Source organism: Ictalurus punctatus, chromosome 8 (assembly GCF_001660625.3).
Source record: "Ictalurus punctatus breed USDA103 chromosome 8, Coco_2.0, whole genome shotgun sequence".
Taxonomy (NCBI): domain Eukaryota; kingdom Metazoa; phylum Chordata; class Actinopteri; order Siluriformes; family Ictaluridae; genus Ictalurus; species Ictalurus punctatus.
This window is the reverse complement of record NC_030423.2, coordinates 25671362-25688902: the sequence shown is the minus strand read 5'-3', so window position 1 is coordinate 25688902 and position 17541 is coordinate 25671362. Positions and strand designations below refer to the sequence as shown.

Genomic DNA, 17541 nt, shown 5'->3' with positions numbered 1-17541 from the left:
AAATGGTATTACTACATCTTTGTACAAAAGTGTCTTTACACCGATCATCCTGTTCAAAAGTTTACATCCCCCTCCGGCTCTAAATGTATCGTGTTGCCTTCTCGAGCATCAGTGAACGTTTGCACGTTTTGTTGTCCTCGGTGTGAAAAGATGGATCTCGACATCATATAGCCGCTGTTAAAAGGAAATGAGTCAAATATGTAGAAGATGCTGGAAAAGTGAAGAATGTGCCGGACCTGGAGGATTTTTCTGAAGAACAGTGGGCAGTTTAACTGCTCAGGACAAACAATGGACTCGTGAAGAACTCTCACAAAACATAAACACATCCAGGTAACGACACACGGGATTAAGAATCGAGCGTGTGTAAACTTTTGATCTGGTTCATTTGTGTGAATTCGTTTATTATTGTGTCTTGTGGACTATATTTAAACATCTGTTATGTGAAATGGTTCATTCAGGTCAGCACTACATAAAAAAAACACAATGCAATTTTTATTATCCTTCTTTTTTATTATTATTATTATTATTATTATTATTATTATTAACATTTTGCAAATTCTGCAAGGCGTATGTAAACTTATGACCTTAGCTGTAATAAGTGAATTTTCTTTGTGTTATGTTGCAGTGGGTGGCCAGTATCGACATTGCTGCTAATGAAGAAGCAGATGTGAATGTGCTCGCAAAGATCTGCGACAGTTTCTGCGAGCATGCGGAGCAGGTAAGTATTAAGATGAGGATGAGGAATTTGGACAGATGGAAAAAAAAAAATCGTGTCCATAAAAGGTACCGGTTTATTCTCGGAAGAGAAAAAGAAGTCGTGAATATGGACTGAAAGGCTGATCAGACGGTCACACTACATGTTACCACCACAGCCAATCAGATTGCATCATTTGTAAACCATCAGAAAGCCACCTGTCTGTTTTTTTTTTTTTTTTAATGAAATACCATTCTTTTGTTATTTCAGTAAAGCTATGAAAGCTTAAGCTGCTTGTCAAATGGCACACTACGCACTAGTTCACATGCATTATAAAGCGATGTTGAACGCTCGAATCCGATTGGTTCTGTCTACAAGGCGAATCGCAGGTTTATATTAATGCACTCGTTCTAATATGTTACGGTTTCTATGGTAACAGTTCATCTACAGGGACTGGTGCAAAGAATGTGCAACGATAAAATAAAAATGTATCCTAACTGCGATGTTAAGGCGATGTTTATTTAACATGCGAGATGATGGAAGAAGCAGTCTCCGGTGTCAGCACACACATGAAAAAATCTCGTCACTCTGCGTACCGTTTCATACTATGGGTGAAACTGTAATTGACATTAAGAATGTTTTATAACGCTACATTCACCCAAAAACAAATAACTTTGTTGTAAATTCTGAACATTTTAAACCTCTGAAATGAATTCCTGGCCTTAGCCTCGGTGGGAGGAGAACATCATCTGCCTTTATCCCATCTGTTCCGACGTAAATGGCTTATTACACAGCCGCTACCAAGGAAACGCCATTTATTTTCCATATCCGTACAGCCGAGGCAATTTCCTCACACAGCCGCGTATTGACATCCAGTGAGCCCTATCCTTTCTCATCATCCAATCTATTGTGTCTGCCATCGACATCATTCACACCCTTATATAATGAGACTGGATGGAGGACACACAATGACGTCCTTGTTAATCCGTGCAAACAGATTTGCCTCTCTTGTTTGCCTGGTAAACTGATATGTCATTGTTTATACCCAAGACAGCGAATCAAGCCTGTTGGTTGGAACGGATTGTAATAAGCATGTGTTGATATTAAAACCTCGATAACTGCACAAATTTATGTCATGGTTAAAAGCTATTATCAGAAGGTTTGTATTGTGTTATGATCAAGCAGAAATTTCAATTAAATGGATCTTGGCAGGGCTCAGAGTTGGATTTTTGTACTGACACGTGGGTGGATGTGGCTCAGAGTTGGATTTTTCTACTGACACGTGGGTGGATGTGGCTCAGGTGGTAGAGCGGATTGTCCACTAGTCGTAGGGTTGGCGGTTTGATTCCCGGCACACGTGACTCCACATACCGAAGTGTCCTTGGGCAAGACACTGAACCCCGAGCTGCTCCTGTGCACAAATCTCTAGCGCTCTATGAAGACCTGGTTTGCCAAGGTCGGTGTGGAAGAACTCGAGTGTCCTGCACAGAGCCCTCGCTGAACACCTTTGGGATGAATTGACTACATCCCAGGCTTCCTCACACAACACAAATCCCTCACCAATGACCTCACTAATGCTCTTGTGGCTGAATGAGCACAGCCACACACCAAAATCTAGTGGAAAGCCTTCCCAGAAGAGTGGCGGTTACTGGAATGGGAAGTTTCAAGGACATATGGGTGTGATGGTCACGTGTCCACAAACATTCTCATTTAGTGTCTTTAAAAACAGCTGAACTTAAACACTCCTAATTCCCCAACGCTGTCAAACTTCGTGTCAGCCCGCATCACATCACCCCACCGTTGATTATTTTCCTATAACAGCATACCCTGCTGTGTTTTATTCATCAGTTATTACATATTTAACTATGGTATCTTAATGGAGCTATGGTGGTTACACTCCTGACCATTACCTTACAATGTTTTATATGTTACCTTAATAAATGTTTTATGACCAACATCCAGTAAACGTAGTAAATGAACTGTTTTGTGCCAAAATGACCATGATTAGAATATTGTGTGTTATATCATACAATTGATTGTTGACTCATGCATAATAAATGGATCTTGAACACACAAAGTCTGACTGGTTTTGATCAGATGTGCTGTGTTTTTTTTTTTTTTGTTTTTTTTTTTGTAGGTGACATCAGACGTGGCTCGGTTGCTGGGAGACCAGAAAGTGGACGCCATCGTGTGTGTGGCTGGAGGATGGGCCGGGGGAAACTGTGCCTCCAAAGGTCCAGAATGAGTATTATGTGTATTTGAATGATCATACTGTACATAACTACACACCTGTTAAAACGATGTCCCAAGCAAATGATGTCCGGGGCTTTAGATTTCTTAAAAAATACCAAAATATTAACAAGAAAAGCAATTTATGTATATTGACCTGAATGTAATAAGGACCTTTTTGAGATTCTCACTAGAGATGGCACGATTTTTCTTTTCTGTTCTTTTCTTCTTCTGCTTTTTTTTTTTTTTTTTTTACCGACACCAATCTGACGTGTGTTTTTATTCCTAAGTTTTAAAATAGCCAGTTTAACTGAAGCACTTCACTTAAGATGGCCGTAAAATGATCGTACTCAAACACGTGACTTTAAAAAAGACATAACCATCAACGCGACTTAAACAAAACCACGGCTTTTTTTTTAATTCCAGTGTAATATTTACTCATCATTCATGAACAATACAAAACAAAACAAAATGTCCCTGTATAAAATAAAGAGCATATTACCATAGCGTGTTCATCTATTACAGAAAGCCAATATTCTCTGCCGATTTCATCCTGACGATGATATATTTGAAATTAGATTGTGTCATCTCTAATTTAGACATCAATTTTCACATAAAGTACCCGCTAGTGTAACTTAGACACGCACGTGATATTTCATGTTGATAAAACCTGTTTAGTATCGATCTGGCTTTCGCCTCCTACTCTATCTCCATCCGTCCATCCATCTTCTATACCGCTTATCCTCTACTCTATCTCACTCGCTCTCATTTTCTATCTTTGCAGACGTGTTTAAGAACAGCGATTTGATGTGGAAACAGAGTGTCTGGACGTCCACCATCTCCACCTATCTGGCGTCTCAGCACCTCAAGCCTGGAGGGTTGCTCACGCTGACCGGAGCCAAGGCTTCACTCAGCGGAACTCCAGGTGCTCGTATCGAAAATCATACCTGATTAAATCTCTTATATTAAATCCTAATAATACAAGGCCAGTTGAAGTTTTCATAAACTGCTTGTTGTTTGAAGACATCGCTTAGTTTCCACACCTATCATGTGTGACTACGTAGAAATAGCAAGAATTTAACGATGCAGTGACTTTGTAAAGGTTTAGACATGTGGAGACCGCTCTGGTAGAAGTGTCTAGTAGTGTAGAATCACAGGTATAGAATCAATTTTAAAATTACAGCCTGGACTTTTTAAAATAAACTAGATTATGAATATGACTTAATTGAGACTGATATCTGAGAGATACCCATGTGACCCTCACAACTCAATTAGAGCGAAATGTATATAGAGTGTACTTTAAACCAATATGACAGATATCACTTTCATAGAACAGACCAGAGTACTCCTGATCTGCTGCGATTTTATTTTATTGTACTACTTAGTAGCATCACAGGCAGTCAAGGACTTAATTGGTATTTACTATATGCTTTAGCAGTTATAGTCAGAAAATGCCCTCTTAAAGTTTTATTTGTAGTGTTTGTGTGTGCATACGTTCAAGGTGAACCAATATTTTTGTCTCATCTTGACTAAAGTGATTAATTTAATGCATATGCAATTAATGCATACAAAAGCTCAAATTTAGTATGTGAGATGCTTATGTTACTCTGTGCCTTTAAATTTCACCCACATGACCTTAAATCTCTTAAAGACCCAGATTAAAGCACATGTCATATGATTGGCTGAACACAATAGGCCTTACTGCCTGCACGCGGCAAAATCCCCACATCAGCATGTTAAGCTAAAACATGCACCCCACCCAAAATCCCCACATCAGCACTTTAACCTGAAAAATGCACCCTACCCCAAATCCCCACATCAGAACGTTAACCTGAAACACGCACCCTTTCTGAAATCCGCTATATTTATTATGAACCCTTCCCTAAACCTCTCCAAAATTCCCATATTAGAAGACATGCCCCCTTATTAAAACTTTTATCTGTCACCTAATAAAATTAACCTGAAACATGCATGCAAAATAAAAACAGATTCACTGAAATATGCACCCTATACAATGCCGACAACAATAACCCCTCATCAGCTTATCGTACACTGTACCAAAACCACCTTACCCTTACATCCTAGCCAAGACCACCTTATCATGCATCCTACCCAAGATTACCTTACCACACACCCTAACAAGACCACCTGAACATACACCATACCAAAACCACCTTATCCTACACCCTACCCAAGACCACCTTAACATACACGGTACCTAAGACCACCTTATCATACACCCTACCCAAGACCACCTTATCATACACCCTACCCAAGTCCACCTTATCTTACACCGTACCCAAGACCACCTTATCATACACCCTAACAAGACCACCTTATCATACACCGGAACCAAGACCACCTTATCATACACCGTACCCAAGACCACCTTAACATACACCCTACCCAAGACCACCTTATCATACACCCTAACAAGACCACCTTATCATACACCCTACCCAAGTCCACCTTAACATGCACCCTGCCCAAGACCACCTTATCATACACCCTACCCAAGACCACCTTATCTTACACCGTACCCAAGACCACCTTATCATACACCCTACCCAAGACCGCCTTAACATGCACCCTGCCCAAGACCACCTTATCATACACCGTACCCAAGACCACCTTATCATACACCGTACCCAAGACCACCTTATCATACACCCTACCCAAGACCACCTTATCATACACCCTAACAAGACCACCTTATCATACACCCTACCCAAGACCACCTTATCATACACCCTACCCAAGACCACCTTATCATACACCGTACCCAAGACCACCTTATCATACACCCTACCCAAGACCACCTTATCTTACACCCTACCCAAGACCACCTTATCATACACCCTAACAAGACCACCCTATCATACACCCTACCCAAGTTCAGCTTAACATACACCCTACCCAAGACCACCTTATCACACCTTATCATACACCCCACTCAAGTTTAATTAAAGCCCTCTCATCAGTACACTTCTCAGAAATACACAGTCTACCAGAATATTGCCCTTAATCCTGCATCCCCCTCGTACCCCCTCATCAGCACACTGCTCTGAATCGGCAGCAGTGATTGGCTGCACAGCTGGGTGGAGACATGACTCAGCATTTTAACTCAGCACATATGGTCTCTCTCTTCTACCTGTCTCTCTGCTCTCCATCTCACATCCACACAGCAGTGCCAGAAACAGGGCATGCCCCGCAGCTAAGAGTGCTGCTTTGATAGGACATGATGGGATTCTCCGTTTTCAGTATTTGATCTGTGGCATGAAACGATTGAGTTAAAAAGCAAATGTTCCTGACAGACATGTCAACTCTCAGCATGCTAGCACACTAACATTTCACAGATACTCTCGGTTATTCTGAGTCAAATCTTTACATAATTGAGAGGAAATAAGAATGTCGTAATGGTGTCTTAATGGTGCTTATGTTGAAGAAACTTTGAAATCATTTCTTGTTAGATGGCAGATTAAATCATTTAAAGCATTTAAAGAATTTAAGCCTAAGCTCCAGTTGTAGAGCATGTGAGCACACTTTGATTTTTATCCTGGAGTTAACATTTTCAGGTCGAAGGTCGCAAAAAACAGAAGTTCCTCGCTTTAGCAGTGGGGAAGCAGCTATACACCCCTCATTCTCATTGGCTCATTCTCCATAAGACATTTTGGCATGTCTGGGCTTCATTTTGGGGTTCGAGTAATATTGTTGTTCTTTAAAGAAGCGCTCACGGTCTCATAAAGTTGGTTATTGGTTCCAGATGCCAAAGCTCCAAACATGTGGAGAGGGGGCAGGGTCTGCAACAAGGTTTAGTCTTTTCAGAAGATTAGAATGGTGAGCGAGCTTCATGTTGGACAGAGAAGAGTTCGAAATCACAATCCAAAGTTCAAGTCTAATCTCTTATCAGTGTTTATGGCTGGGAGATATCGCCACTCCAGTGCAGAGCAGTGTACGAGCCAGATGTTTGTGTACGAAGTACAGATGTGTGTTGTGCCTTTCACCACATCCCTACAGACAGTGAAAAAACAGCTTCTGGTTGCTGTAGATTCTGTAGATGCTCAGTCGTGCCAAATAGGAAAGTTTGCATTGTTACAGCCAAAATGTTGGTATTACCAATATATTCTAATATCACTTAGATCTGAGCAAAGGAAGACAATGTTGCCATAAATCCATACCCTTAAAGGTGCAGGGTATAATTTTTTTAAACCGTCTGTTACCTGTCTAATCACAAATTTAAAGGGAAAGGGTTAGGGCTGATTCACTTTGTTAAAAACTAATGCTAGTATGTCAATATTGTGAATCTCATTATGGGTTTTGCTCAAGGGCCGAGCCATGACAGTTTGGTAGGACTGGGATTTGAACACCCTTTTGCTTTGTAACCCAAAGCATTAACCGCTGAGCCGTTGCAACTAGTTCAGAAATCTTAGGCACTAGAGTTAGAGGCTTGAAACTAGGAGCAGTTGGAAAACAAGGATTGAGACATGGAAATCTAGCATATGGAATCTTCTTAACCACCACTAGTGTGTAGCATCCACCGGGATGAATCGACGGCAGTCAGAGTGCGCCAGAACGCCCACCATACACCAGCTATTAATGGAGAGGAGAGAGTGATGTAGCTTATTCAGAGATGGGGATTATTAGGGGGCCGTGATAGAGAAGGGCCAATGGGGGAATTTTGCCAGGACACCGGGGTTATACCCCTACTCTTTTACCGTAAGTGTCTGCGTTTTGTAATGACCACAGAGAGTCAGGACCTCAGTTTAACATCTCATCCAAAAGACAATGCTGTTTTTACAGTATAGTGTCCCAGTCACTATACTGGTGCATTCGGCCCCACACAGACCACAGGGTGAGCACCCCCTGCTGGCCCTGCTAATAAAATTTCCACCAGCAACCTCAGCTTTCCCCAGGAGGTCTCCCATCCATCCAGGTACTGGCCACACTCAACCCTGCTTAGTTTCAGTGGGAAACCAAGTGAGAACTGCAGGGAGATATGGCTCTGGAAAATATCAAATATCTAGGCTGTTACTAGATATGTAGCCAGTTCAGGGATGGAGATTATTCGGGGACCATGATAGATAAGGGCGAATGGGGGAATTTCACCAGGACTCCGCGGTTATACTACACAGATTTTTAATGACCACAGAGAGTCAGGACCTCGCTTTAACGTCTCATCCGAAAGACGGGTCGTTAGTTACTATTAAGTAGCGTATAACAGTGTTTTTACTAGCAAATGCAATGGTCAGACCAAACATGAATAGAATGGCCACAAATGTTAACTCAAAAGCATTCTGACAAATCAAAAACAAGGAGTTATTTCATAATTTGTTCTTTTTTTGTCACTGACAGCATTATCTTAATGAAAATCGTACAGCCTAACACAACATTTAAGGCTAAGCGAATAAATAGCAGGTTAACTAGCCGACTAACTATTTGGGACAGCAAGATGTCCCAAGGATGTGGCGGATTGTGCATATTTATGTATCTTAATTTGCATATTTATGTATATTTACATACATTTCTGGCATTTCCATAACGTGGGAAATACAGTTGGACCTAGGCCATTTGAATAGGCCCTTGGGCATAAAATTAATATCAAATTATATAATATTGTATTTATTAATTTATTTAATTTTAATGCTTGTGCCAGTGACGATGATATTCTCTCCATTTTCTTGAAGTTGCCTTCTCTCTCTCTGTCTCTCTCTCTATCTGTAGGTATGGTGGGTTATGGCATGGCGAAGGCAGCAGTGCATCAGCTGTGCGAAAGTCTGGCTGGACAGAACAGCGGGCTTCCTGCAGGCACTGTAGCCGTGGCCATCCTCCCGTAAGCGCTCTTCTTCTATCTCTCTCTGTCTATCTATCTTTTATAAGCACAAATCTGCTTTTGCTGCTCTTAGTCCTAACCTGAACTACACATCTGTTCATCAAAGGCTGCATGCCTCAGCATTTTTCCTCTACCTCCTTAAAGAGGCGCCATGAATAATGAGACAGCTGAGGAATTCAGACTTTTCGGCTTACCAGACCTTAGATTTATTTAGAGTCCTTTAGCAAAACATGGTCGTGAGAGACTAATATAGTTTTTAAATGACACCAAAGAAGAATACGTCACTCTTGAGTAATATATATCCAAATGATTGTGTTGTCTTCACTGCCTCTGAAGCTTAGCTTTAGTTCCTGTAATTAGTTTGCATTGATCTGGGCACTGTATGCCCCGAAAATACAAACGAGCCGTGGATTATCCCACCTATACCATAGTCACGTGCCAGCACTGATGAGTTAAATCTGTCATTGATTGTTTGCAGCGCAAAAATTGACTGAAAAGATCAAGATAACAGTTCATTTTCGTTCGTTATTTTATATACGGGTCGTTAGATCTAGAGTTCCACCCAGAGAGAGAGAATAATGGCGTCTGTCTAGTAATAATGAAGCTGTGAGTTTCAGTGTATGTTACTGTGGTTACGGTTGTTTATAGGCAGCGCATTCATTTAGAACGGTGATTAAACTGACCGTGGTATACATGGTTTGAATGCACACTTTCCAGCCAATCAGAATCGAGTATTCGGACAGACCATGGTATTATTAAAAATAACCACTCGGTTATTTTTAGGACGTTCATGACGTCCTACTTTATTGCGTCAAGTCGCACAGGCAGCTCAAATGATGTTGACGTTCTGTCTCCGAAGCGACGGCAAAGTCAATGAACCTCCTCTCTCTCGCTGTCTGCTGCCTGTGATGCAAATTGAAATTCCAACAAAAACATTTAAGCCTTATCCTTTCTTCCAACCAAACCCAGATTCTTCTGTTGTAATTATGAACACCATGTGAGTTGCCTTTTAAGGAAAAGGGGAAGGGCTAAGGAACTTTCTGGGGCTGGGGGAAAAAAAAAATGCCTATCATGATTAGAAACCTGAAATGAAATTAAATAAATAAATAAATAAATACTAGTGAGAGTCATTGCAAAATTGTGGATCACGTGTTCTTCCATGGTGAGTTTTCGGATTATTACAGGTCTGGAAATACGTTCCATATCGTGATATGAAATCGATCAGAAATAAGCTTGTTTCCACACCTTTGGTGTTAGTCATGAGCATAGCTTTAAATGGCGTGTCGCTCCTCTCGTTGCTGTCTCCTGTGCTGTCGTTCCAGAGATTTTCTGAGATAACCCCGTTACGATGTCATGTTCCAGGGTTACCTTGGATACTCCAATGAACAGGAAATTCATGCCTGATGCAGACTTCAGCAGCTGGACACCAATGGAATACATAGCAGAGTGAGTGTTTAAAGTGTGCATTAGTAATTACTGTAAGAAAAAATTGGATGGATGGATGGATGGATCAATATAAATCCACCTAAATCCATTCGCTCATTCAATCGATGGTAAAACGGATGGATTTGGCCACAAGATGGCAGCGATGTTCCTCCAGAGACCGAATGTTTACAGAGTAAACATGCTGGTGGTTTTGAAAAGCTTCCGTTCAGATCAGTAAAGGAAAACACTTTTGGGGTTGCCAGGTTATAAATTACTAAATTAGTATATCACATAGCAACAAAAAAATGGCAATTCACCTTTAACTCATCCAATATTGAATATACCATATACAAGCCTACCATGTCATTCAAAGCAAATTATAGCTCAATGTATTCCATAAAAGTCGTGTGCATTTCAAGACAAGAAGATGCAAGTCTGTCAGGAAAGCTAATAAACATGTTTTTCAGATCACGACAGGTGCCTACCCTTTTTTTCATGGTTTTATGGTGTTATTGTGATATAACAACACCACATTAGACTTAGATAAGAATGAAATAAAAGATACAAGTTGCCTGAAAGAATTCTTGGACATATTGTAAAATATATTCGAATCAGATGTAGTCAGTGCGTATGGCTGCATTTACTGTATTTTATGGGCTATATGACCTGTGCACGCACAGCTGACCATAGCACCCACGTGTCTTCCCCAAACTGTTGCCACAAATTTGTTAACACACGATTGTCTAGAACGTCTTCTAACATTAAGATTTCCTTTCACTGGGATTTCCCTAAGAGGCTCAAACCTGTTCCAGCATGACAATGCCCCTGTGCACAACGCGAGCTCCATGAAGACATGGTTTGCTAAGGTTGGAGTTGAAGAACTCGAGTGTCCTGTTGAGATCCCTGACCTCAACTCCACTGAACACCTTTGGGATGAACATCACTCCAGACTCCATTTCCTGAGCTCAGTAATGCCCTTGTGGCTGAATGAACACCAATTCCCAGAGCCACGCTCCAAAATCTTTTGGAAAGCCTGATTGGAGGCTGTTCTAAGAGCAAAAACGAGACCAACTCGAGTTTACTGCCCATGGTTTTGGTGTGGAATGTTCACTGGTCAGGTGTCCACATCCTTTTGGCCACATAGTGTATTTTTGGCTTCTCGCGAGGGCCGTGATGTATAGAGCAGACAGTTACTAATGTAATCTCAGTCATGCGTACTGAGGAACTCACACAAGGCTGACCCACTGTGTTACGTTGGAAGATTTAGATGTGGATTCGATGAAACGTCTAATCTCACAGGAGGAGCCAGAGCTCCAGAGATTAGCGAGCAAGCAGGAGACATGGAGGAATAGAAATCGGCTCTGCGATCGGGGGCGGGGTCTTAGTTAATTCAAACAAACATAATAACTGAGAGCTGAGGCTTTTCTCTTCTTTCTGGAATCTTCTACGTGGGCTTGTGATACCAGTTTTCATCATGTCTCTCTCTCTCTGTCTCTCTCATGTCTCTCGTTATCCTGCCCCCGTTCTCATTCCTGCTGTCATTTTCACTGCTCTATCTCTTTTTCCAGAATGTTCTACAGCTGGGCCACTGGGTCAGAGCGGCCAGCCTCAGGCAGTCTGATCCAGCTGGTGACGTCAGGAGGAAAGACAGAGGCCACGCCGGTTCAATAAAAATCAGGAGACGAGAAGAGGAGTAGAAGGAAAGAGGGTTGGATGAAGCAAACATTTAGTATTCAGCTGCATAAAAGAAATATAAGGGGGGAAAAAAAAAAATAATAATAATTGTGAAGAGAGAAGACATTCAGCCTTATAGTATTGAACACAGTGCCACCTGTTGACATTTTACACTACCCACAATTCCTTACTATGGTTTGATCATTGATTAAACCCATAGCCTGTATTTTTATTTACATCATGTTTAATGTTTCTTCTTAGACAGCTTAAAGCAGTGCTCACCAACCCTCTTCCTAGAGATCTACCTTCCTGCAGGTTGCATCTCCAACCAAAATCTAATCCACCTCTAATGCACTTCTTAAGGCAATGATTAGATGGTCACAGTTACGGTTGGTGCTAAAGTCTTAAAGAAGGTATGTCCTCAGGAATGAGGTTGGTGACCACTGGCTTAAAGAATATTATACCTCAGCACTGCTGAATTCGCAAACAGAAGGTTCATTCGGAGCGTAGTTCCGGCTGCAATTCATATCGCAGGTCGGTATTCACGTGCTCGTCCTTATATGTTTCCGTTTCTATAGTAACAGCTCATTCACAGGAATCTGTATGGACGACTTATAGTGAACAAATTGTTTTGTTTTGTTAATGTGTTGGTAGTTAACAAAGTCAAAGCAAATCATTTTTGTCTAAGGAGACGTTCGAAACAATTTACATGTATGGAAGGAGTCTCCAGTGTCAGAGCTTTGTATCAGTCAGTTTTCCACCACGGGAGCGGAGTGTATTCTTTCCGGTCGCTCAGTAACATGCCTCGTTTTGGTCTTATTATCTTCAAGAGCTGTTATAACCTAACATATAGCGTAGCTATAATGTAGCTTAGTGTAAGTGATAACAGGAACTAACTTGTTTCTTTTTTCAGGGACGTTCCACAACCTTACATACGTAGCTATGAATGGATAAAGAGTACTTTATGACCTCCGTCGTCCATGTTAGAAATTGTAATCATTGGCAAGTTGCTGCGGTTTAAGAGGAATAAAACACCTCAGGACATGTTCTTATTGGGAAATAATCAACTTTGTGTTAATACGCCCCGAAGTGTTTTATTCCCTTGTAGCAAATTAGACATTGTTTACTGACTGTCTTAAGATGGAACATAATAGAAGAGTCCAGTGAGCTTTCAGTCATCTCTTTATTCTCTAAAGCAGTAAAATGCTCAGCAGTTAATCCAAATGTACAATGCAGCTTTTCAAACAAGTGACCTTACCCTGCTGGGGTGTGTGTGTGTGTGTGTGTGTGTGTGTTTGAGAGTAGAATACAGATGAAAAAGTTTACAGGTAAACACCATCCATCAAAATCTTTCCCGTGCTTTATGGCTGTGTGTTAGAGTGATACTGTGTATGGGCCAGTGTTAAGCAGTAAAACATTTCCCATAATCCACTGCTTGGTTTTGGAGTCTTTTTGTATCAACACCACAATCCTATTCAAATATTACACATATGAGAGCGTGTGTGTGTGTGTTCATTCATCTTTGTTAGTGCTCCTTATGGACACACTGCGCAATATTACACTACCAGTCAAAAGTCTGGGTGCACTACTGGTTTCTGGAAACTTCTATTAGACACAGTGTGTGTGTGTATATGGGTATATGTGTGTATATATATATATATATATATGTTACAGCATAGAAAGAACTTTTCAAATATTCACATTCCAAACAGTGTTCAAGGAACTTGAATCTTGATGTTTTCTTCAGCTTCGTATACCGAGTTAAAGGCAAAGTTTGGTGAAAAACAAATATACACAGTTTTTTCCACTTAATCACATCATTTATCTTCAGGGAGCACTTTATCCAGTTCAGGGTCCTGGTGGATCTGGAGACTATCTATCCCAGGAACACTGAGCGCAAGGCAGGAATACACTCTAGAAGATATGCTAGTTTATTACAGGACATCATGTACATGTACACACATACACATTACACCGTATCATCCATAGCAATTTGAAATCCCAATACACCTACTAGTATGTTTCTGGGAGGTCAGAGGAACCGAAGAAACCCACACAGACACTATGGATGGATTGGGAGCTCTGGAGCTGTGAGACGGCAAGGCTACCGTAGGTTTACGTGGAAATCTAGTACGTTTCAATGAAACGGCTTCAAAGTTGGGAAAGACATGCTAACGCTTGTTAAAGGAAATATCCAGTTTACACACTTTTCCACTCACCTCACATGTAGTCGATTAGACAACGCATCGTTGGCATCCAACATGTAGTTTTCACTGGAGCTATGAAGTGAATGTATCTCAAAATCTCTTCCAGAAACATAAGGCTAAGTCTTCATATACGTGCATCCAGTGCCATCGTTAAGCTAGTTAATCTAATCTTATAACAAAAAGATTCATGTAAAGCAGGGGTGTACAATCTTATCCACAAAGGGCCGGTGTGGTTGCAGGTTTTCATTCCAACCAAGCAGGAGTAACAAAGGTCGTTAATGACAGTCAGGGTTCAGTTTTGCTGATTTCTTCTTGGTATATCTCATAATAAATACTTTTAGATCTTCAAACGAAATACAACATAAAGGCAACCCGAGTAAACACACAGTGCAGTTTTATTGGTTGCAGTTATTGCTGGTAAAGGTGGCGCAACCAGATTTTAAGTTTAAGGGGGCAAATATTTTTTCACATGGGTGATAGGTCTTGGATAACATAAAAAACTGTATTGTGTGTTTACTCGGGTTGTCTTTATGCGGTGTTTGATTTGAAGATCTAAAAGTATTTATTATGAGATATACACAAAAACAGAAGAAATCAGGATGGGGCAAATACTTTTTCACAGCACTGTAATTTAAGTCAATATGGTTAAGCACAATTGTATTGTTTGAACAGATGTTTAATAGCCAATCTAACAGCAAATCAGCTAAACTGAACCCTGATTGTCATTAACGACCTTTGTTACTAGAGTTGAGTGCAAAACTTTGCACCCCCCAAAATTTCTGGCTTGAAGTAAAGGCACATGCAGCTCCATTTTACAATTTACTCAAAAGTCTCATTAGAAAATATTAAAAATGACGTGGACATTTCATGTAAAAACACAACGAATTCAAAATATAAAAGCAAAAGCAACAGATTTGTATAATATTATTCATAATTAAAAAAAAAAAAAAACAAATTTGTTGTTATTTAAATAATCAGTAACTGGACTACTGATCAGAAGGTCATGTGTTCAAATTCCAGCACCACCAAACTGCCACTGCTGGGCCCTTGAGCAAGGCCCTTAACTCTCAACTGCTGAAATTTATAAATTACCAAGGGTGCCCTCCACTAATATTGGCACCCTTGGTAAATATGAGCAAAGAAGTCTGTGAAAAATAAAAAATAGTCTTTATTGTTTAACCGTCCATGCTCTCATGGATGGCCATGGCTATCCCAGTCCCCTGACCTGAACGCCATAGAAAACCTGTGGGGTGAACTGAAGAGGAGAGTCCACCAGCATGGACCTTGAAATGTGAAGGATCTGGAGAGATTCTGTACGGAGGAACGCTCTCAGATCCCTCGCCATGTATTCTCCAACCTCATCAGGCATTATACTAGAAGACTCAGAGCGGTTATCTCGGCAAAACGAGGTAGCACAAAGTATTGACTAAAAGAGTGCCAATAATTGTTGCACAGCTATATTTAACAAAGATTGTTTATATATATAAAGTTGTGTTGTGTTGGCAATTGTTTGATATCCACGAGAGCAGAGTATTGTTGGGAATATTTTATATATATATATATATATATATATATATATATATATATATATATATATATATAAGATCAAACGGTTCAACAATCAAGACAATTTATTTGTTTTGTCTTTTCTCATTTCTTATTTTGTCCAAAGGGTATGCAAACGTTTGCGTTCATCTCGCCCTCCACTGATCAGTGATCAGTAAATTAATAATCAAAACACAGTGAGGTGCCTGGAGGTAACACTAAACAAGATTTTGGTTTCTTTTAACCCCCCCCCCCCCCCCCCCCCCCCCCCCACCCACACACACACACACACACACACACACACACACACACACCATGTCATCTTTCACCCATGAAAGATTGAAGACGTGGCCCTCTTTCACCCTGCAGTCGTTAGGGTTCCGTCTCTAACAATAAAACATGTGGAAGCCATTTAGTCTGTGCACCAACCGGTCACATAAATAAAGAGCGGGCAGATGGAAGTGGTTAGTGTACCACTGGTGACATGTGTGCACATACTTATGTCTGTATAGTAGTGTATATATATACGTGTATATAAAAGTCTCTGTAATTTAACAGTCACATGTGATTGTCTGCAGGCATGTGTGTGTGTGTGTGTGTGTGTGTGTGTGAGTTTATGAGCAGACGCACTGGTCCGGTGGTCCACGGATTTATAACGTGCAGATGTGCATTATGAATGTGGACTTTACCTCTAGATGGTGCTGCCTTCCTGACAACCTTCACCTGACAAAATAATTACCAGGATGTTAAATGATCTCTCTCACTGAATATTTCCCCAGCGTGTTTTGGGAATACAGCGCAATTAACACATTTTCATCAGCTTGCTCTGATTTTTCTAATTGAATATGGTAAAGTACTGGTTGTACGAAGGGTTGTAGCATGGTCATTAGCTTGTGCTACAAATAATAGAGTACATATTTCATCATATATTGGCATATTAGCACTGTACAAATACAGAAATGATCATGATACTACGGTATGTTTTTTTTTTTTTTTTTTTTCTCTCCCTGCTTCGCTTTTTACTCTATAAAAGGCTTGGACAATGAAAGTCTTGAAAATCACAATTTTTTTTTTTTTAGGGTTTTTACGATAGCCATTATACTCCAGGATTTACGGTAGGCTACGTTACGTTCTCGAAGTAGCGAACTGCCATTTTTGTTTGTAGCTTGGTGCTAACTCGCTTAGCTACTTATAAAATGAATGACAAGATTGAACAATAAATTGTTACTGTGTAAAGACATAGAAAGGATTCATTACAGACAGATGTTTTCCAGGCCTGAAGAAAAGGATTAAAGGAAAGCTCCAGCCTTTTTACAACCTAATGTCTCTCCAGCACATCTGTATCATATGTGTGATTACCACACACGAGAATTTCAACAGACCTTGTTTACTCAAAGGTCACTTCTAATGGAAGAGGAGACAGATGTGACAGAGTGTCCAATAGACGGAAAATGAAGTTTCACAGGCAAAGCAGTACCATAAATTCTTCCCATCTCGGAAAGAAACGAAGCTTAACGGATACGTTGGATTAATTCCTGGGAATGTTTTTAGATTATAATCCGACATCCTAACAACTCTTCCTTTATAAGTCAGCTTTCCGTTCGTTTCTCAGTACAGGGAAATGTGTTCAAAGTATTGTCTAAGGTCGGCGTTATCAATTGGTGGACTGTGGTTCAGATATGGACAGAGGAACGTATTTCAGTAGATCGAACCCGAGCACTCAAAAAATACTGTATCAAAACTGATTAGCATGTGAAAAAATATCCATAGTTCAGTGACTGTATACATCCATCCATCCATCTTATACCGCTTATCCTTTTCAGGGTCACGGGGAACCTGGAGCCTATCCCAGGGAGCATCGGGCACAAGCGGGGTACACCCTGGACTGGGTGCTAATCCGTCGCAGGGCACAATCACATACACACTCACACACCCAT

The 17541-nt window shown here is 40.6% G+C and overlaps 1 protein-coding gene across 1 annotated transcript in view; it reads left to right on the top strand.

Annotated features, from left to right (window-relative positions):
• The window catches only part of qdpra (quinoid dihydropteridine reductase a), a 14451-nt gene extending 1168 nt beyond the window's left edge, over positions 1 to 13283 (top strand). The window contains exons 2-7 of the mRNA XM_017474874.3: positions 626 to 718; positions 2832 to 2928; positions 3708 to 3848; positions 8645 to 8753; positions 10116 to 10199; positions 11747 to 13283. Coding sequence (XP_017330363.1) covers positions 626 to 718; positions 2832 to 2928; positions 3708 to 3848; positions 8645 to 8753; positions 10116 to 10199; positions 11747 to 11849 — 627 coding nt within the window. The 3' untranslated portion in view covers positions 11850 to 13283. The remainder of the gene's footprint in view (positions 1 to 625; positions 719 to 2831; positions 2929 to 3707; positions 3849 to 8644; positions 8754 to 10115; positions 10200 to 11746) is intronic.
• Positions 13284 to 17541: the final 4258 nt, after the last annotated feature.